The following is a 23,391-nucleotide window of genomic DNA, read 5'->3' on the forward strand; positions in this document are numbered from 1 at the left end:
ACAAACAACACATGGAAATAAAACAAATTCATAGATACAGAGAATAGATTGGTAGTACCAGAGGGGAAGGGAGTTTGAGGGGTAGGTGAGAACGGCAAAGGGGGTCAATTGTATGGTAAAGCACAGTAACCAGACTTTTGGGGGTAATCCCTCAGTAGCATAAACATTATCAAATTATAAAGTACACCTGAAACTTACATATAAGGGGAAGATCCCCCCAAAATGGAATTATCTTCTAGACGGTGAGCCCCTTGTAGTACAGGCTTCCCCTGCTAGGTGAGTGTTCTAGAACCCCATCTGTATCAGTGTACCAGCTGGTGTTGTAAGAAACTGTGTTCAGCTTCAGTGAATTTTTTTTTGAAGACTCAACACTCTACCCATTTCATGATGGGTGATTTACGAGCCCACCTTTGCACACTGCGCTGAGTGTTCAGCAGTTTTTGACCAAAAAGGGTATGATCCCTGTGCCCCCCATCCCTATTCATAGGATCTCGCTGGGAGTGACTTTTTTTTAGGTTCCCCAGATGAAAAAAGTCCTTAAAGGGAAACGTTTGCTGATATGGAAGAGGCAGAAGCACTAAAAGGCATCAAAACTGACAAGTTCAAACAGTGTTTTGAGCAGTGGAAAAAATGTCTTGATAGGTATATTGTATCAAATGGAGGGTACTTTGAAAGTGACTGAAGTTTAACGAGTAAGAATAAATACACAATTTTTTATAAATAAATTCCAGGTTTTTGCCTCCCCCAACCCATAATATTATATACCAATTTTACCTTCAAAAAACAGATACAGTCTAGCCATGTGTTTTGGGGTATTAGAGTTCTGGCAATGTCTGTTGCTATTGAGACTCTGGACACAGATGTAGATATTACAAGGGAAAAAAATCTTAAAGATGCTATATTTTAAAATAACATGTATTGATTCAATGCCCATTGGACACTTTAATGAGAATCAGCAATAAATTATCAAAGGGACCAGCAAATCAAAATGATAGAAAAAAGACAAGGAATATAAAAGTAGTTGTGTAACTATGAGTCATCTGAGTTAGATTAACACAAAGATAACTTAATTTAAAAAGTTAGGACTTCCGTTAAATAAGACAAGGAACCCCACACCTTACCATCACGTGTAACGGTAATAACAACAGAGGTACCATTTGCAATGCAGCTCCGAACTACTTCAAATGGAACAAAGAAAAGGTGATAGGATAATCTTTTTAATCCTAGAATTTCACGGAAATATTCTAAAGAGGTAAATGTGAAGTAAAGTGTTTTAAATGGATAACAATGTAGGAGAAATATACTGAACTCAGGTTATTTTATAAGAAAGTAATTTTTCGTAGAAAAAGTACTTCTTTTTCATAATCATCATATTTTGCTGATGTGAAGCATGTGTTATCTTGCCAACATCTAAATCTGTGTATGCTCAGAATCTTCCATAATAATTCTATTATGAAGATAATTTCTGTCTCTTTGTAAAATCATGCTGAACCAGTAATTCAGAGTCATGTTCTGCATATTTTCTTTCTGAAATACATCAACATACTGAATCATTACACTGGGGAACAGTTCATTGTTTTTTCGTAAGTACTGCAGAGTAAAAAAAATAGTAAATTTGTTAACTTTTGGGTAGAGTATTTGATCATGGAAAACAGCTGAAGGAATTTGCAAAAACAGAAAAACATCAAAAAAACACTAGCTGTTCTTTTTCTTGGTCACACAGGCGGCAGTTCATAAAAATTCATCAAGCTGTACATTTAAAACATGTACATTTCTGTATATATTATACCTCCATGAAAAGCTTAAACTAAGTAATTAACTAAGTAAATAAATAAACCTGGGAAAAATAATTATTTGGCCAATTTGATCCAATGTTAGAGTCCAAGCTATTGTGAATTGTCTCTGAGAAATGAATACCCCTGAACATGCCTGAAAGTAGTCGATAGTTATTTTTTCCTGTCTCATGTTATGCACTTGGCACAGAACAGTTATCTCTAATCTATCACTAGATGATACTATCTGTTCTGAGATGTTAAAGGGAAAAACCAGGTTGTAGCAGAAAATAAAGTGTTGAAGAAGCACAATTACATCAGTGAATCTCAGAATAAATTTCAATGATTCTTAATACTAAGATTTCTTTGAATTCACATTTAAAGAAAAATTGCTCATGCACGTAATGAATTAAATTCTACATATGGCTACTTATTTAATTAAAGTATTTTAAAATTTGGACTCTATAACACTCGCAAACATGTTTCCTTGACATTATTCCAACTCCAATTTCTTTTTTCAGAGAGTGTGTGACTCTGAGAAATTTTGATAATTAAAGTAGAATCATGACTCAAAACCAGAAGCAACTACTTCCTTCCTAACACCACCCTAACTATAGGAATAGAAAGTAAAGTACTCAGAGAGTCTACTAAAACCTGTGATTCATTTCCTTAATTGTACTTAAGCAATCTTATGAATTTTCCTTAATAAGTATGAATATAATCACATTTAAAAGCAATATTTTGAGTCTTTCTCATTAGTTTTTAAAACATATATAAAAAACGGTAAAAGTTTTACACATATACTAAATCTACTTTCCCAGCTTCTTAGTAAATGAGTATTCACTAAAAAAGGAAGGATGAGGGAATAAGGGAAATATGGTCACTGGGGAAAACCTGCCGGGAAGACCCAAATTGGTTCTGGCATGAAGATTACACACTCGAAGGAATGACTTAACTTCATGGTTTTCCGTATAATCTGATTGATAATGTACCTAAATTATCTGATTTTTAATGCAACTTCATACATTTCAAACTTTTTCAGTCACTTCCTTCTTCTATCCTGACCTGCTTACCTCTAGAAATTGTCACTGACATTGATTGGTACCTCACCTGATGACATCCGGTAAGCGAAATTTTAGATATAAAACAACCCCTGCAAACTGCTCTGCCAAGTAAAGTAGTTCATAATTTTTTTCAAGGTCCAAGGGAAGGCACACTGGAATAGCCTGGAGGAGAGAAAAGAAAACACACAAAACGCATCATCTACCGCTTGATGTTTTTGTCAGATCACGCATCGTTTCTTTGGCTGCTAGAGTTCTGGCCAAATGTGTCCTCTACGATACACTAAAATAAATTTAAAATACGTTGGTAATAATAAAGTACTATCTTTTACTTTCTTGAAGAGTCCATCAGTATAATCTCCAAGCACATGTGTGCTTTAAAATCTTGTTGAATGTGTGTAGCTTCACATTTTTGTCTTTAATATTTTTCCTTTGTAAATCACAATGTGAAACACAAACTTCTCCCTCTGGTAACAATATGTAACAGCTTATTTCACTGATCCAGGTTTCATACCTTCCACGAATTATTTCTGAAAGTTATTTTTATTTGGAGTCATAAATAGGTGAGAAAATTAATGTACCAATAAATGGTACCTCATTTGTTCACTCATTCATTAGTAAGCAAAAAGTTTCTGAGCAAAAATTGTGCTACCCAGACAGGAAAGGGAACATTGAAAAACTTAGATGGAATAAATATAAATAAGGTATCATTGCAGTCTCCAAGGAAGATACCAAAAAGTGATTTAGAGTCATTAAATTTGAAATCAAGTACTTTCTTCTGAAAAATAAAAATAAACATTAAAATGTAAAGTCTTTTAGAGACAAATTCTTAGGCACATATATGGCTATTTTGGAAGGAATTGTGTACATAGCACTGTATTAAATCTAGGTCCAGAAATAACATTTCCTCTCCTCCTACAACTTTAATAAACCTATTCAGAGGTAGATGGTGATGTGTAACTACAATAAATACTCAAATTTTAACAGTAAATTATGAAATAGATGTTGACACAGCATGGCATTTCAAGTAAGTATTTCCAAAGTTAGTACATAGGCCAACTATCTCACCTCGCCATCCTCTACCAAGTAGGAAGGAAACACTGAATGTCTCATTTTGGGAGACATAATACAGGTTTGTCTCAATGATAAAGAAGCATGTGTATACACACAATTAAATTGTTATTAAGGATTTTGTCTTTTACTGTTTGCCTCATAATCATACAAGATTTCACTTTCACTTGTAAAAGTAAAAGAGATACAAGAACTACACTAAGAATCACAAACACATGATCCTCATTCAGAAAAAAAAAATAGCTTCAGAGGTTGATCTATTTATTTGAATAAAGGGAAAACTAGAACCTACCCCCAACGTTCAATTTCTGGTCAATTATGTGTTAAATCTGAGTAACTAAAAGCAAGTTTAATAAACACAGATGAACAAAACCAGCTTGTAAGAAGTCTGATATACTCAAACCCCACTCAGCGTCCCAGTCCGACAGAGCTGTTTCCACCCACGATTTTGTGAGCGCTCCTGCAGGTACTAACACGCCTAAGGTGTGATCAAACTTGTCAGAATGGTGAATGAAGAAAAGTAGACACTAGGAAATGTTTTCACTCACGTTTCAATGCAAGATTGTTTTTCTCACAAAGAGAAGTATAAACCTCAGCTTTCCTTAAGTTTCTTAAATCAGCACATGTATTTTGTATTGTGTAAAGGTATATGCCGTACAGATGAGCCTCTCCGAACTGGGACCCTGCAGTTTTCTTCTTACTCAGGCAATGATGATTCCCAACTGTTTATGACTTTACATGACCACAGTTAGCAAATAGATTGTGACTCTCAGTATAAATGGAACTACGGTAGTAATTGTAGAACATCTATATCTTCCTGAAAAGTGCCTGGATTCTTCTTTTGGAAGAGAGATGGGATGTTTAGCATTGCAAAATGTTACCTCACAATTCCTCTGATCTTGGGCAAGTCTGAATCCTTTCTTCCCATCACAGTAACAAGAATAACCTCCAGGGTAATTGACACAAAGTTGAGCACACACGTGGTCAGAGCATTCATCCACATCTGGGGTAAAAGGGAACATAAGTCTTAGTGTCTCCTAAACGCTCAATCTGGTAGGAGTATTCTGATTTAGTTAGATGTATCAATGATAATAGATCCCTAGTGAAAGAGATCTCTATATCAAATTACATTTAGACACTTGGCATGGAAATTTAAATGATTCACAAGTGTAATTCCTATGTATTTACTAACCTGAAACCACAAATTTAATGTACAAATTCCATTAACAATTAACAAAAATATAACAAGTTTACCAATTTTCTGACTGTGAATTTGAAGGAAAAAAAGGACTGAACCTCAAGTTAGTTGTCATTTCTGATTATATCATTCCATTGACACAACCTCCCAATTCTTTTCTTCAAAGAAAAGAAAGGGAAGGGAGAGAGGAGAGGAGGAGGAAGGAGGAAAGGAAGATAGGGAAGAAAAGACTCCTTTTAACTGAAAGTCAATGTAATTGAAGATTACATGACAATATCAAAACCATTTGACTTTTCATAATGCAATGATTAATGGTGGCAATAAATTTAAGGATATACCTTTTTTCTTATCTATAATAAAACAAAAACAAAAACCTCCCTGTGTTATATTATCTCCCATATTGTGAAATCTATGTGGTCCCTGTTCCCACTCCATATTTTGAGAAAAATCATTATTGAAAATTTGTAATAATAAGCTTCAGCTAAAGTCCACTTCAGAGCTACTAGCCATTTTAATGAAAGCACCCAATGAGATCTTTGAAAATTCCAAGATTCATAAGTGCTCTAATAACACAAAATGCTTTAAAATAGAACCTCAAAATTAGTGAACCCTCAACACCATTAAAATTGAATGTTATATAATTAAAGCAAAAAATATTATGTCATATAAATCATTTTTTTAATCTGTCATTCACTAAATAGAACTACAATATCGATGGTAAAGTTGACTAATGTTCAGTCTATAAATGCCTAGGGTTTACCACAGTAACTTCTGTCTGGGGTGGCGGGAGAGTAAAAATGGCGTGCATGTGGAGGGGGCGGGGGTGTTTCTGGTGAGTGCACGAAGAGGTAAGGCCTCAAAATCTCAAGAGGAGTAGATGTAATTGAAAAACTGTATTCTCAAATTATTATTAAGTTAGGCAAATTCAGAGAGGCAGAAAGCAGATTAGAGATGACCAGGGTTTGGAAAAGGGAGAAAGAGCAATTAACTGCTAATGGTTAGAGTTCTGTTTGGGATGGTGAAAAGTTTTAGAACAGATAATGGTAACGGTTACATGACTATGTAAAATATAAATAATGCCACTGAACTGTACACGGGAAAATGGTGAAACAGCCACATTATATCTCATATATAGTTTGCCACAATAGAAAAATTACTATTTTATTAGTTTTAGTCATAGTATTAAATTCATTTTGAAATTTTAAAAAATTTAAAAGAGGGTATGAGATAATCTGTATATATTCATGATAAAAAAAATACTAATGCCCTACCTAATACGTGCATCCAAGCTGCCCGAGGCACCCATGCAGCACCACTGCAGGGATGAGCCAGAAGAAATGAGCATCGTCCCTCATCCACAGGCACCGACAGTACTAATCAGTGCTTCTCTCATTTCTAGAGCTGTTATCATTTGGTTATGTTTTTATTTGTCTTTTTTGTGCATTTAATTATAATAGAACTTAGTCATTTCCTACTTCACACACAGAAAATCATAGCTGGTATAAAATTGAAGGTTTCTAGCCACCCTTATTGTAAGTAATGCCCACATGATTTTTTTTCTTTTTTTCCCACATTTTTTTATTGTTCAAGTACAGTTGTCTCCAATTTTAAACCTGTCTTTTTGTATATGTGCGTTATTCCTTCCAGCTTGAAAATTTTTTTATCTTTGAATTATTTAAATGATGTAAAAATGTGTGTATTTTGCTTTTCTCATACATGTGAGGTCTCCAATCCATATTTAGCTTAGACAACCAATCAAAGCACTAAACCTAACAATCATGTGTCTTACATATACTTTTACTCTGGAAGGAAGCCAATGATTACTCAACTGACCAAACTATAAGATGGATTTTACCATCTTAGAAAATCTGATTGTTGATGTCAAACAGAACCAATGCTTCTAATATCAAATCAGGGTTCAAACCCACTCTCTCCACCACCAACAATGACACCATCACAACTCTACCTTCACAAGACTTTGATGTGGGATTGTATCTGTAACCTTCAGCACATTCACATTCAAAGTCTCCTGGGAAGTTCTTGCACACAGCTGTGCCACAAATGCCAGGCTTCACAGAGCATTCATCCACATCTATAAATGAAACCAATATGTTAAAGAACATTTTTCTCATACCAGAAGCTGCTAGCAAAGAACCCTTGATCTGTGTTTCCTGGACCTGGTTTAATATATGAAATAACACAACAGAGTGGCCTGGGAATAACAAAATATTAAGTCTATCACCACGTTTTAGTTCACTAAATGTATCTTTATGCAAATGAAAACAATCTGATTAATGTTTGCAATGCCCCTGTGTAGTTATGTAAAAGAAAAGCAGGACTTTAGTTATTGTCTTATCTACCGGTTACAGTATGAAAATAAATAGGATAAGGGATTCACCAGAATATTAATATGTATTCCTAAATATATATTACTGAATTATGGTCTTAAAAGCATATTCACTTTGTGTTATCAAAAATATAAAAAATAAAAATGAGCCAGCTTATCAGTCTTATTTTTTTTCCCTTGGAAATGGACAATAGCTAAATCTGCATACCATTATCGTTGCCTAAAATATTCAAGAATGATTCAAACTTAAAATGACATTGGCAATTATGGGGGTAGGGGTTGGGGGGTTGGACTGGGCAGAGGAGAGCAAAGAGGGAAAAATTGGGAAACCTGTACTAGAATATCAATAAAAAATCAAAAATAAAATAAAATAAAATGAGATTGAATAAGGTCTCAAAGTATTTATAAATCTGCAGTTAATCCAATACAAATTTTAGTGCTAAATTAACATTCCTGACATTTCAGATGCATTTACGTATTATATAGTAGAGAAGGAGACAAAATATTGATTGCAATTAGTTACTAGATAATAAACACCTGTGAAAAAAACAAAAACAAATGACAGAAATAGTTCAAGGGAGATCTAATTGTAAGTGAACTTTCCTCATTTGTACTCTCTGAAGAAGGTCAAGTTAGAATGAAAAATGTATTTTCTACTCTAAAAAGTTGGGAGTTCAATTTTTCAACAGAGTAATAGCCAAAATTTCAGACATTACCCTACTTAAAGTGACATGCACAAAAACAGTAGAATCAATCCCTTGTGGTAAGGGAATCTGTCTGTGTTTTGACTGTATTAGTGTCAGTATCCTGGATATGATCATGTACTAGTTTTGTGAAATGTTACCATCAGGAAAAACTGGATGAAGGGTATATAGGATCTCTTATTATTATTTCTTACAATTGCATGTGAATCTACAGTTACTTCAAAATAAAATATTTAGTATTTTTAAAAGAAAATAAAAACACATGTTTAAATTACTTGGTCTGAGAACTATTGCAAGGAATTATTTAAGTCATATGAGTTCAGGTTCTAGCACATTGATTTTACGACTCTACACTGACATAAATGACTGGTGAAAAGTTTTACTGTTGAATTTTTAGACATTTACTGGCAACCTGATCCAAGCACATTCACACGTTGACAAAGGCCTTACTGTAATAGCTGTATACATATTCTTCTAATAGTTCTGTACTCTATTCCTTAGTTATCATGGATAAAAAGCTATGTAAATTAAGACCATAGGTTCTGGTCATCTGGGACATTCTTATCTGTGAGTACTTTTCGTAAAAATTTACATACACATGTATAAATTCAATGTCTAAGGATTAAGTGCCTTTTAATTAAAAATATAAATCACAAACTCCTCAGGACAGACTAATTCAGTTTTTAAGTATAGACGTATGTGTGGGTATAATTTGTTTATGGCATACATATGGTATCCTGCATTCTGATGGTTTTCTATAACTGGTGTTCTAATGACATTGGTGTTCTAAATTTCTAACCTGAAATAGACTTTCAAAAAGGCAGAAAAGAAAGATATGTGGTCACAAATTAGGCATGTGTTTAGAAGACATTGTTAGTTAATATAGTTCACTTTAGTCATTTAAATGTGCTTTAAAAAACATATACTAAATTACACTATACTGAACACTACAGTGTAGTGAGGGACAGACCATTCCCTGACTATTTAATTTGGTGGATTTACCAAAGCAGATATGAATGGAGTCGAACAAGAAAACTTTACATTTTAATTTACTATTTTTTTAACCTTGTAGCAAGAAGAACAGGATGAGGAGGAGGAGAAGGAGGAAGAGAAGGAGCAAATGGGAGAGAAGGAGAAGAAAAAGAAAGACAGGAAGGGAGGGCGGAAGAAGGAAGAAGGTCAGGAAGGAAAGAAAGAGGGGAGGGAGGGAAGGAAGAAGAGAAGAAGGAAGGAAAGGGAAGAAGAGAGGAAGGAAGGAAAGGGAAGAAGAGAGGAAGGAAGGAAAGGGAATAAAGAAAACTCACTTCCAGTTTCTAAAGGCAAAATTTAAATTTAGGCGGGAAAATTTCATTTTTAGTCATCCACACACTTAGCACTTACACCTGAACATTTAGTTATGGCAGTTAAAGCAGCCTCATGGAAAAGACATTATGGAGAAAGAAAAAGGTCAAAACTTGGGGAAAAGAGAAGCATAAAGAAAAAAAAGAAATAAACTAGTAAAATGACTGTTAAAAAGCTAAATTGACAGGAATTACTTAGGTCTGAAATTAAAAAAAAAGACTTATGAACAATGATGTGCTCTTATATTTATAAAAAGAAAGAAAATCAGATTTCATTCTTCCAAAACCACAACCAGAAATGAGGTGCAAGAGGAAGGCTTTATATTGGAAATTAGAAAGGTATTGACAAGGAAATATAAAATACAATAAAAGAAGTTACTGAGGATTGTGCTGAATTTCTTTGTATAGTTGTTTCTCTTATTGGAATAAAGGAAATAATATTATAGTGTCTGAAAAAGGAAGTATAAACAACCATTTTCCCAACACTGTAGTATGCAAGGACTGGCACTGAAACTTCGCTTTAACACCATATAATGAAATTCTTTATTAAAATGTAATCACATGTGTGTACACACATATATACACAACAAGAAAACAATATTATATAAATAACTAAAATAAGAAAACAATAAAATATAAATAATAAAATTCCCATAAATAATAAACTAAAAGGCAGTCCCATAATATCACAAGGCTTCAAGTGGATAATAATGTGTATTTATTATTACAGCTTATAACCAGAAAGTTTTACAAGAATTTCCTGTGGAAATTTCTCTAACTGAATTTTACTGTCACATGGTAAACACCTTCTTCTTCTCTTACCCTCTTGCTCTTACCTTTACAGTCCTTTTTATTTGAAAGGAGAACAAAACCAGTTTTACAGGAACAGTGATAACTTCCAGGTGTATTATCACAAATCTGACTGCAACCTCCATTTGTATTTAAGGGATTTCTGCATTCATTTATATCTAAAAAGGGGGGAATAAATTATTTTTAAAGTGATAAAGCCTTCAGAAAACTTTTCAGGAGGTCAGTCCAGGAAAGCCGGGTAGGTGTGCGATCACACATACCAAATTCACACCTCTGTCCTTGCCAACCCGATTTACAGATGCAAGTGAACGCAGCTTTGCCGTCTTTGCAGCTCGCATATCCATCTTCATTGCATGGCAGAGGTGTACACTGGTCTGGAATGGCTAAAGGAGACAGACGTCTATTTAATGTTTACCGTGTGCCATGGTGAGATAAAATTATATGCCTTTTAATAGAAATCCTGGGCATAAAGTCTGTAATAAACCAAAAAAATTGTAACTCCTTCCTTCATATAATACTTCTTCATAGAGTAGTGAATCCAAGAGAAAAATCTTTATAATTATTTTCAAAAGGAAACTACTTTTATATATGCAAATATGTACAGTATTTTATAGCTGTAATTTAAATTTTTTTTCATATATATTACCTTATTTGACCCTCAAACCAATTCCATGAGATATGCAGAACAAATAAAAGTACTCTCAAAATCAATAGAAAAAAATGGGGACTTCCAATCTAGGCTAAAATAGAGTAACAGGGGCCAGATTTATCCCCCTGCCTTAAATACATAGAACTCTGGTCAAAATACATGAAATAATGTTTTTCAGACATTAAACAACAGGTAGCAGAGTACTGTGATTCTTAGGGGCGGGGCTTAATCATCATACAATGTGAGAGCACTTTATCACTATCTTAAATGATAGGCTCATTTGTTTCTTTACTCATTTGTGGTTTCTCTCTCCTCACCGGACACTGCAGTGGTCCCTTGGTTCCTACACATTCCCACACCTGCTTCTCAAGCCCTCCTAGTCAGCTCTGGGCGTTCCTTCCATCCTGTCAGTATAGTCCCCTGTGCTTAAGTTAGCTAAAAAAAAATTTGTTACTTGCAAAGAAAAAAATTTTTTAATCTAGCTTAAACTTAATTACTGAATTTTTCAAAAGAAATGTTCTTGTAAGTTCACATTTTTTTTGAAAAGTAGTAATAAATTAAGTATTAGCTAAATGATAGAAAAGCTAATCAGGAAATTGTTATCAAATTATTTCCCTGTTCTTTGGTAAATTAAAAAAGATTAAGTGTGAATTAAATGTATGTGTTCAGTTTTACTTACGTAAATAAAACCAACTTTAAATTAGAGAAAATACAGATAAATATCTAGATATTGCCAATGCTGCACATAAAATATTCACTGCGAACATCCCAATTTACATCTTGCAATTTCACTTTTCTCTGGCTCTCAGTTGGGAAATTGGTGAATCAGAGACAGATAACGTACTAGACCCTATGTGAACTTCAGAGGGAGAAGACTAATTTGGTATCATAACATTTTCCACATTGATGTTCTTGACACCAAGTCAGAAGAATAAACACGGCTCCATTTGGATCTGTTCTTCAACTATAACATCTGGTCATACTACATGATTATGTAACGACAGCCAAAATATAGCTGTCGGGAATAAAATTCTGATGTCAACCATCTAAAGCTTAGTAAACAAGGCACACTGTTCAATTTAAACACTAGGTGGAAATTCATTTGGCCTAAAACAACAGCATTTATATAAGAAAAACATTTTTTTAAATGCATTGTGAGAATAACTCCTTTTTGGGCATAACCTTCAAGGGTTCATTTATTAATTTTTCAACATTATATTTTCATGGGTGTGCTTTACTTGCAGGTTTTGGTTGGTTTTGTTTTTAAATTGATTGTAGCGATGGTTACCATTGACACAGCTCCTTAGGTCAGTGTAAGCATTACTTGACTGACGTGCAGCAATGAATAATCCACCCCGGAAAGAGCCAAGACAATCTGTAAATACAAACAAGTGTAATTTTGTTAGCGTAGACATGCTTACTTGATCTGAAATCATGGCAGAAATTGTGATCCTGTGGATTTACAGGATTCAGCATTCAAAAGCAAGATCGCAAAAATACAGAATTATGAAAAATAGGTTTATGGAAGCTTCTCTTTGGAAAAGAACCTTAAAGCCAGAAGCAAGAAAGATCTTGAATTGGCAAAGCAATTTATTGTCACAAATCTATGTTCTTAATTCTGTAGCAGAGACCTATATTTATCTTCAAATCTGTAGACCGAAGTCTGATTTAGAAAATGTCTGTAATTAAATCAATAGAAATAGTGTTTCTGGTTGCTGTAGACAGCTTCCAATTCTTCCAATGTTGCATAGAGACTAACATAGTATTTGCATAATGCCTCTATATTACAAAGCAAAGCAGGTTTACTGTACTCAGTTTATTCCTCACTCCAACCCTATAAAATTAGATATGGCAATCTGGCAGAAATAACAATTGAAACAACAGAGAAAAAACACTTACTGTCTTTAAAGTAATTAGGAATAAAACGAACCACCCAATTAAACAATGGGCAAAGGACCTGAATAGACACTTCTCCAAAAAGGACATACAGATGGCCAACAGACATATGAAAAGATGCTCAATGTCACTAATTATCAGAGAAACTCAAATTAAAACCACAAAAAGATATCATATCACACCTGTCACAATGGATATCATCAATAAATCAACAAACAACAAGTGCTGGCAAGGATATGCAGAAAGAGGAACCCTTTTGCACTGTTGGTGGGAAGGCAGACTAGTGCAGCCACTGTGAAAAGCAGTATGGAGATACCTCAAAAAATTAAAAATGGATCTGCCTTTTGACCCAGTGATCCCACTTCTGGGAATATATCCAAAGAAACCCAAAACACTAATTTGAAAAACATAAGCACCCCTATGTTCATTGCAGCATTATTTACAATCACCAAGATAAGGAAGCAGCCCAAGTGGCCATCAGTACATGAGTGGATAAAACAACTACGGGACATTTACACAATAGAACACTCCTCGGCTTTAATAAAGGAGAAAATTTGCTCTCCATATCCATGATTCTGTCTCTGCTCTTCTTGTTTGCTTACTTTGTTTTTTGATTCAATTGTTGACAGATATGTATTTATTGCCATTTTATTGTTCATAGTCTTCATCTTCTTTTTCTTCAATAAGTCCTTTTAACATTTCATATAATGGTTTGGTGACAATAAACTTTAGTTTTTTGTCTGGGAAGTTCTTTATCTGCCCTTCAATTCTAAATGATAGTTTGCTGGGTAGAGCAATCTTGGCTGTAGGTTTTTCATGACCTTGAATATTTCTTGCCAATCCCTTCTAGCCTGCAAAGCTTTTTTTGAGAAATCAGCTGACAGTTTAATGGGAACTCCCCTGTAGGTAATTAACTATTTTTCTCTTGCTGCCTTTAATATTCTCCCATTATCTTTAAAATTTGGCATTTTAATTATGATGTGTCTTGAAGTGGGCCTCTTTGCATTCATATTGTGTGGGAACTCTCTGCTTCCTGGACTTGTGTCTATTTCCTTCACCAAATTGGGGAAGTTTTCTTTCATTACTTTTTCAAATAGAATTCAAATTTCTTGCTCTCTCTTCTCCGTCTTGCATGCCTACGATGCAAATGTGGGAATTCTTGAAGTTTTCCCACACGCTGCTTACACTACTCTCACTTTTTTGGATTCTTTTTTTTTCTTGTGGTTCTGATTGGTTTTTTTCTTCCTTATGTTCCAAATAATTGATTTGATTCTTGGCTTCATCTATTCCACCATTGTTTCCCTGTACATCATTCTTTATTTTAATTAGTATGTCCTTGGTTTATGACTGGATCCTTTTCATGTTGTTGAGGTCCTAACTAAGTTCCTTGAACATCCTTATAACTAGAGTTTTGGAATCTGCATCTGATAGATTGCTTATCTCCATTTTGTTTAGTACTTTTTTCTCGAGTTTTGATCTGTTCTCTCATTTGGGCCATGTTTCTTTGTCTCTTCATTTTGGCAGCCTCCCTGAGTTTGTTTCTATATATTAGGTAGAGCTGCTACGACACCCTCTCTTGGTAGCATGGCCTAATATAGTAGATGTCCTGCAGAGTCCAGTGGCACAACCTCCTCTATCACTCAAGCTGGGTACTCAAGGCACACCCCTCGTATGGGCTGAGTACACCCTCCTCTTGTAGTTGAGGCTTGATTGCTGTTGGCAGGTCAATGGAGGGATTTACCCAGGCCAGTCAGCTGCAAGGACTGGCTGTGACCACTGACCATGAGACTCTACCCTCCATGGAGGATCAGCTGTGCCGAGGCAGGGTGCTCCCACGTGGTCTGTAGCTGTTCATTGGGTGCACAGGCTATAGGGTTTCCTGGGTGGGGCAGGCCAAGGTCATCCCCCACCTGTGTTCTGCCTGTGACCAACCTGCATGAGCTATAAAGCAATCTGAGATGGCTGCTACTTGTGATGGGCTTGGTGATTCCCAGAGGTAGCCAAGCTGTGAATCTAAGCTGGCCGCTGCTAGTGCTTGGCCTGGGGCCACTTAGTTGTTGCTAGTTTGATATGATTTAGGAAGTTGTGAAGCATGAGCCCGCTGTTAACTGTGACTCTTCCAGATATTCATATGGAAAAGTCACAGTTAATAGTTTGGATGGCCCTGTAAGTTGGGTGGGACAGAGTCTCAAGGGATCTCCAGGGCAGGGCAGGGCAGGGCAGTGTGAGCCTGGCTGATGGAGTCTCAGATATGGCACCCATCTGCAGGCTCTGTGGCTCCATGGGGGGAGGGCTCAGAAAACTGACAATGGCCTTTGTCTGCCTTTCTGTCTGGAAGAAAGCTGTCCCTCAGCTCCCGCCTTGATGCCAGACACTTCAGTTCCTCCCTTTATGTCACTGGTGCCTTGCAAGCTGCTACCCCAGGGATGCTCAGGCTCAGAGGGAGTGTGTCTGTGTAAGTTCACATGCAGGTTCTTTTCAGGGGAACTCTTGGGACCCCAGGAGTTTCTTCCACTGACTCTCAATCCCCATGGATTTTAGCAGTCAGAAGTTGTGGAGACTTATCTTCCTTGTACCAGAAGCCTGGGCTGGAGGGTCTGAGAGTGGGGCTGAGAGTCCTCACTCCCAAAATATCCCTCCCAAATTTTTATTCACCACACATGGATGTGATACTATCCCATTCCATGTTCTGCCCCTCCTACCAGTCTGGATGGATGTGGTTTCTTAAATTCCATGGTTGTCAGACTTCCATTCAACTCAATTTCTGCCAGTTGTAAGTGATGATTGTTCTATATTTTAGCTGTAATTTTCATGTGGTTGTGAGAGGAGGTGAGCCTTGCTTACCTATGCCACCATCTTGCAGCCCTTTCTCTTTCAGTGACAGAAGGTGCCATCACATAAAAGTCTAAATGTTTGCTTATTTTAATTTTAGAAGTGGAAGAGTGAGTTATTCATACTCCTCTCTTGATGACACATTACTATTATTTGTCTTTGTAAAGTCTGTTGCTTGCTGCTTTTAAAAAATATGTCTTTTTATCTCCATTTCCACTCCCATGTTCCTGTTATGCAACCATTCTAATGAGTTAATGTGTATTTTTATTTGTATGTGTTCTAATAAAACATGTATTTATAATTTTGTGTCCATGCATTTTCATTTCTGTAAATGGTTATATATTATAAATCATGTTCTCTGACATTCCTCATTTAGCATTGTATTTTTATGACCTATTCATGCTGCAACATATAATTTATTGCTTCTAACTGCTAAACATTACTCATAGCATGCAATCACCATTTAAAAAATCCTCTCTACCTGCAATACTCAGATTGCTTCCAATTTCCCACCTCTACAAAGTAGCACTGCAATGGATATCTTCGTGCATGTCTCATTATTACATTCATAAACAATTTCTTTGGAATAGGTTCCGAGGAGTTTCTGGAATTGTAGCATCATCCAATAGGCATAAACTTGGTGGCTAGGTGCATTCTCTCAAGCAGTGCATATGAATTTCTGTATCCTGCCCTGGCCAGTGTGGCTCAGTTGGTTGGAGCGTTGTCTCATAAACCAGAGGGTCACAGGTTCAATTTCCAGTCAGAGCACATACATAGACTGAGGGTTCAGTCCCCAGATGGACTGAGTATAGGAGGCAACTGATCAATGTTTCTCACTTGCCTACGAGAGGCAACCAGTCGATGTTTCTCTCTCTCATTGATGTATCACCCTCTCTCTTTTTCCCTTCCCCTCTCTCTAAGATAAGTCAGCATGTCCTCAGGGGAAGATAAAATAAAAAGAATTTCCATATCCTAGTTTTCTAATTGTTGCAGAAGGTAATAAAGTGACATCTCATTGTTTTTCTGATTTCCAGTGAAATGAAGCATAACTTCATGTCATTTTTAAATATTTTGGGTTTCCTCCTCTGAATATTTTATTTTGTAACCACTTTTCTATTGGCACTTATATATTGTTCATGTGGGTTTGCAGAAATTTAAAAATGTTTATAAATATCAGCTCATTCTCTCATCTGTCTCCTTTATAAAAATATATTTACTGTTTTTTGAGAGAGAAGAAGGGAAGAGAGAGAAAACCATCAATGTGAGACAGAAACATCAATTGGTTGCCTCCCATATGTCCCCCTTAAAGAACTGAACCCACATCCTAGGGATGTGCTCTGATTAGAATTGAACCCCCAGCCTTTTGATGTAGGGAACAATGCTTCATCTGAGCTCAGTTGGTGTAGGGTACAATGAGCCTCGCTGGTCAGGGCCTCTTATCTGTCTCTTAACCTTATTTTTATGTCTGTCTTTTAAGAGAAGTTCTTAATTTTGTTGTAATCAAATCTACCAATTATTTGGTGTTATGGTTTTTGCATTTGAAGTTTTTTGTTCTATGCCATTGATTGTGAAAATATTCTCACACAGTTTTTGTTTAATTTAATAGTTTTACTTTAATATTTGTGTCTTTATTTCATCTACCATCCATCTTTACATTTGGTGATAAGAACACAGATTTATTTTTCTGATTATAGTTAGCCAGTCTTCCCAACATGATCTTCTAAAACATATGTGATATGATCTTTATGAAATATTAGGTTGCCAAATAGAGAGGTGTCTGTCTCTGAGCTCTGTTACGGTCATTCGTGTACATGTTCCTCTGACGGTAGCAAGTAGTTTTCTTTCTACGGTTTTGTATTATTTATATTTGATGAGGTGTTTCCTCCTTTGCAATTGTAAGATTAATTTAGGCATGTGTAGACTTTTACTCCCTGATTTAAATACAGAATTCCTTTAAAAAATCCAGCTGGAATTTTAAAAAGGATTGCTCCCCAAATATGTAGGCTACTTGATCTCTTTATAGCATCACTCAATTCAGAAGCATGAAAGATCTTTCTATAATTTCAGTTCATCTTCTATGTCCTTGGGTTTGACTTTTAAAGTTTTCCCTACAGAGGTTTTATATATACTTAAGATATTTGTAGGTAGTCTATGGGATTTGCTGCTGTTGTGAATAGTATCAACTGTGTAAAGAGCTACTACTGCCTTTTTATGGAGTAGACTTAGAACTATTTACTACCTCTTATGTGTTCTAATACTCTGCCTATGGATCCTGTTTTTTTCTGGTGTATCATCATATCAGTTACAAATATGTAATGATAGACATATAGTTTGCCTCATGATCTACACAATTCTTATTTTCTCTCCTTACTGAATTATCTGTAAACCTAAAGTGCTTCTATCCTTGCTCTCAATCAAAAAGAGACTGTATCTAAAGTTTATTCATTAAGTATAATGTTTACTGTAGTTTTTGTTCTCCTTCCTTCCTTCCTTCCTTCCTTTCAGGTTATGTGTGTATCATTAACATGACCATACGTGCCAATTCACCCAAGAGAGTCCTATTTACTTTTTACTTGACATTTATCTGGCAAAGAATTAGTCCTAGACAAAATACAAAAATCTGGAAGATAAATTATATGGTTACTCTATATAACCTTTACTAAGTTCAGAAAGTTCTTCTATAATCATAGTTTGGTAAAAGTTTTTTTTATCATAATTAAGTGTTGAACCTTATCAACTGCTTTTTCTGTGTGAACTAAGGGAGCAATACACTATTTATGTGGACAATTATATTAATGGATTTTCAGATGTTAAACCATCCTTGAATTTCTGCAATAAAACCTACTTTACCGTGATGTATTATTTTTAATACACTTTTACATTAGATTGGACATCATTTTATTTAGAATTAAATTATAAATGGAAAGAAACTGTATTTGTATTTTTTGTGTTATCCTTATCTGGTTAGAGAATCAAAATTACACTAGTCTTTTCAAATAAGCTCAGAGCATAGACCTCTTTCCCATTTTCCAGGACAATTTTATAAGAGAAACTTTAATAATTTCTTTACATGTGGAAGAACTCACCTAAATAACATCTGGGTCTGAATTTGGGGGCTTACAGAGGAGAGGGCTTTGGGGTTTTAGCTTATTTAGTACTCATCTATATAACCAAGTTCTCCATTTCTTCCTGTAAAATTAAAGATGTTTTATATTTTTCTAGGAATGTACCCATTTTATCCAGTTTCTAAATATAGTCTTATAGCTATCTGTAATATTTTATGATATATTTTATTTTATCTATATGATGATCTTTATCTTATGATCACAAATCTCATCTATATTGGGGGTTTACAGTATGTCCCATTTTTATCCTATACTTTGTTCTGGCATTCCTTCTTTCCTTTTCTTCTTTTTCCTCGATTATTCTTGCCAGGGGTCAGTCTAACTTATTATACTTTTCAAAGAATGAGATTTTGCTGTTATTAATCTTTCTTTTGTTTTCCATTTAACTTATTTCTATCCCTATTTTTGTTATTTCCTTATTTCTTGTTACTCAGGGTTTACTTTTAAATGCTTTTTAACTTGGTTGGAATGTTTAGATCATTTTTTATAATTCCCATCTATACTCTGAAAGCTGCCTCAGCACTGAGCACCCAATTCCCACATGCACATAGTAGAACAAGCCAGCTTCCAGTCTACCCATGGATTTCTTGTATTTCTTGTTGTATTTTTTCATTTTATTTTGTTATTATTAGTACCTAGAATGCTATTGTTTCTGTTGAGATGATTTTAAGAGAAGTCAGCACTCTGGGCTAATTCACCAACTTGGCAAGAATGACAAATTCAAAATTATTTCTAACATTTACATTTAGGCTCCTAATTTAGCATTCTTCCCAAGAAGTTCCTCTCCCGTTAATAGAATCCTCCACTCTGTGATATTTTAAAGGTCAGTATAGATGGTAGAGTTATTTATTCTATTTTCTAAGGAAAACAACATGACTGAAAGAGTTTAAAATCGGTCCAAAACCTGTTCTCAATGCAGTAATGGAAGCTGTGGGTAGACTGAAGTCTCTGAATCTCTGGAATGCTGGCTCTAAGCACTGTCCAAAAAGCATGTGTTGTTAGTGGTGAGCTCCCTTGGGTGTTCTTACCTCACTGTGAGGTGACCCGTGCACGGGCTGTGGTAATTAGTAAAATTACTGTTAGGCTTACCAGGGACAGAATTATGAAAGTTTCTACCAAGTAGGAAAATCTGGCCTACAGAATATATATATCAAATGACAGAAAAGGTAAACTAAGAGCATTTCTTTTCTGTTTTCAACAGTGGAATTCATCACATATGCCTCTGTATGAGTAAGGTCCTAAATATAAAATTTGAATAAAAAATAAATCATAATAAAAATAATTTTTTGTTTCATATGTGGGCTGGTTAAATAATAATGTTACATTTAAAGAAAGTTTGATCCAATAAAAAGTATATGTCCATAAGTACTTATTTGGTATTCCCAATAACTCTGGAGTTAGAAAATACAGCATATATTTAAATATAGGACCTGAAAAGTTAAATAACTTGCATATCCTGACACAGTAGAAATTTTTATGACTGGAACTAGAACTTATATCTTAATTACTTATTTATTTACTTAATACTTAGCTTTTCTACTATGCTGCCAAATAAGACAGGCAAAGAGAAGAAAAAGTTAGGTTGAACCAGCAGAGGGGGACTTAAAAGGGATAAAAGAAGAAAAAAGAAAAAAACATTTTGTCAAAGATACTCCTCCAAAACACATAATGTTTTAGTGAAGTGTTATTTATCTTTTATACAAATATACTCTGATCAAAGTATGTATTTTCTAGAGTGTTGACACCTACAGAAACAGTCTCAATACAAGGACCTAAGAAATGGGGATTAATACTATGTTTTTTGATGCAAGTTTGTAATTTTTAATACCCAAATACTGTCTGCTTTAGGATAAAATATTCAAATTTCTACCTAAAATGAGAAGCTTGAATAGTTTTATTATTCTCTTTTCTCCACTTTAACAGTACAGACCTGTAGTTTTTGCTTGAGAAAGTGAGTCATGTATAACTTTACAAAAGAAAAGATGTTTTTCATGGATGTGTATCTATATCCCATTGTTCTTTTAAGATGTAGCAGGTAAAGGTTTCAGGAACTCTTGTTCCATCTTCATATCCAGAGACAAAAATAGTATCACTACACAATTTTTATAGTGTCCCCTTTCCAAGCTCGAATTAAACTGTTTAAGTCTGTTATTAGTGGCTAGAAAAGGGAAGTGAAGAATAAAATGGAAATAAAGAAGTCATAGAAAAAATTATCATAAGTTTAAGATCTTGCAGGAGAAATGTTGGATTGGACATTACAAAAAGAATTATAATAAGTCAACTGGAAAACACCTAGCAGCCCATTGAACAGAAATGGGTCATGCCATGGGGTTCTGGAGAGAGGTCCCACTGAACTGAGGTCCTGCAGTTGATAAGAGGGTGAGATGAAACGTAGGATGCTATTGTTGAGTCTCCTGGGCCCAGGATTTGCCACACAAACAAGATTCAGACCACCATGGACACTCAAAAACGAAAGGATAACTACTTCAGGACTATGAAAAAGAGCACTTGGCTCTAACAGGGTCTACTACACAGTGGTCTTAGGCTCTTATTTGTTAATTGTTCTGAAGAGTAGATATAAGTACATACCATTGTTTCAATGGAAGCTTCCTCAGGAAAGCAGGAAAGGAAGAGATATACCCAATCTAAAGACAGCCTCTGGAATCTTTACACGGGTATTCAGAAACAAAACAAAAGCAAACAAGAAGTAAAACCCTAAACTGTAACTAAACCCTCACATTTCAAGAGAAATAGGAGTTTAATAGAAAGTTATTTACAAAATTATATTAATACATTTTAAGCTGCAGAGCAATTAATGTATATCACTGTACATTTCTACTTTTTTCCCAAGGAAGATTAACTTTTCATTTCTAAAGGGCTTGAAGGTCAAGTTGGCTGGGATGAGAGTGGGGTGGACAGATGAACAGATGGGGAATATCCTGAGCCTAAAACGGGATGGAGAGCACACCTTTGTGAGCTAGACCTACAGAGAATCCCATCAGAAAGAGGTGAACAAATTATACTCAACTTTTATTATGGAGAATGCTGACAACTATCCCAAGTAACATAATATACAAAATGTTTTTATATTTGCTTAAAGCAAGCCAAAATCTTCTTATCTTTAATTGGTATTGAATTGAAATCATCTCATCTATTTGGGTATGGAAAGGACACCTCACTCCTTGGGAGTCCAGAGTTGTGTACAAAAGGGATACTGCAAGAAATGATGAAATGATGTTGACAAAAGAGAATTTGTTAATGATTTCAATTAGTGTGTATGCCACAAGCTCCAGAGAGTACAGAGATCTTTCCTTTCATTAAAAGATAACCCATAACCTAAATATAACTTAACATTAGCCCAGGGAGTCTATGAGAAAGACAGGAAATTGAAAAGACTAAAAGTCAAAATGCCACATGTTAATGAAAGAACCATTACAAATTTTTCTGCGTACCTTTAATTAAAGGACAGCAACACTGCATAGAGAATGGGATCTGACTCCCAGGGCTAAACTGTATTGGATGAAATGTACAGGTGGAGGACTGGGCTTGATCATATCTAAGTTCCCTTCCATATCTAGAATTATATGAATGAAATCCTTTGAACTTACCTAAATATCTTGGATAAAAATACTCCTAGAAAGAAAGAAAAATGATTAGATTATCTTAGCAAAACTAAATTTCACTAAAAAGTTAAAACAATTTTAAAGCGCGTTTTTATTTTAAAGATGCAATTTTTTCCTTTTTATTGAATTTATTGGGGTGACACTAGTTAACAAAATGATACAATTTTCACGTGCACAATTCCACAACACATCATCTGTACACTGTATTGTGTGTTCACCACCCCAAGTCTAAGATACAAATAAATTACACATAAATGTCATTTCCACATTATAAGATTTTTTCTATAGTAAAATATACCAGGAGTAGATAACTAATAACTTTAAGCAAATAAGATTCTTAAGCTTAAGGCAATATTGATCAATTAAATCATGTTTCAAAAGCTTCTAATCTGAAACAGGTTCTACTGGAGCTATTAAATGTAATCATATACACCTCCTTTTGTAAACCCTGTATTTTTTGCATAATGATTAGACACCCATTTGACACATTTCATGCCATGCTGATTACACACAGCAGATTAAATGCTGAATAACACTGGCATCATCAAAGTAAACTAAAGTGGACATTTATCTTTTAGCATCATAGGTACAAGTAATGCCTTTTGTATTAATTGGTTATGTATGCAAAGTTTGTCTGTAAATCAGTACTTTGGAATAAGAATGCACTTTACCAGAGAGAGAAAAATGTTAACAATAATTTCTCATGGTAAACTTCTCAGGCTGGTTCACAAAAGCCTTCTTAAGCCATAATGTATCTAATGTATAACATTACTAGCACGAGAACACCTCATGAGGAACCAGTGTTTCTACACAAAACACAGTTTCATCCAGTATAGAGTCAAAGTCCTCACCTTGTCCTCCTCTCCTATATAAACCTATACAACACTTACCTATTAATTTATAAGGATGGAATCTCCCACCAAGTATTTCAGACAGTGGTGTTACCTTCTACAGAACAAAGGT

At 34.9% G+C, this 23,391-nt stretch overlaps 1 protein-coding gene across 1 annotated transcript in view; it reads right to left on the reverse strand.

The window, feature by feature from the left end:
• PROS1 (protein S) overlaps window positions 1-23,391 on the reverse strand; it is a 68,331-nt gene that overhangs the window by 23,808 nt on the left and 21,132 nt on the right. Inside the window, exons 3-9 of the mRNA XM_024558167.4 lie at window positions 22,414-22,438; window positions 12,241-12,327; window positions 10,564-10,686; window positions 10,330-10,461; window positions 7,069-7,194; window positions 4,786-4,907; window positions 2,883-2,998 (exon numbers count right to left, since the gene is read on the reverse strand). Of these exons, the coding sequence (XP_024413935.3) occupies window positions 2,883-2,998; window positions 4,786-4,907; window positions 7,069-7,194; window positions 10,330-10,461; window positions 10,564-10,686; window positions 12,241-12,327; window positions 22,414-22,438 (731 nt within the window). The remainder of the gene's footprint in view (window positions 1-2,882; window positions 2,999-4,785; window positions 4,908-7,068; window positions 7,195-10,329; window positions 10,462-10,563; window positions 10,687-12,240; window positions 12,328-22,413; window positions 22,439-23,391) is intronic.

Source organism: Desmodus rotundus, chromosome 2, assembly GCF_022682495.2.
Source record: "Desmodus rotundus isolate HL8 chromosome 2, HLdesRot8A.1, whole genome shotgun sequence".
NCBI lineage: Eukaryota > Metazoa > Chordata > Mammalia > Chiroptera > Phyllostomidae > Desmodus > Desmodus rotundus.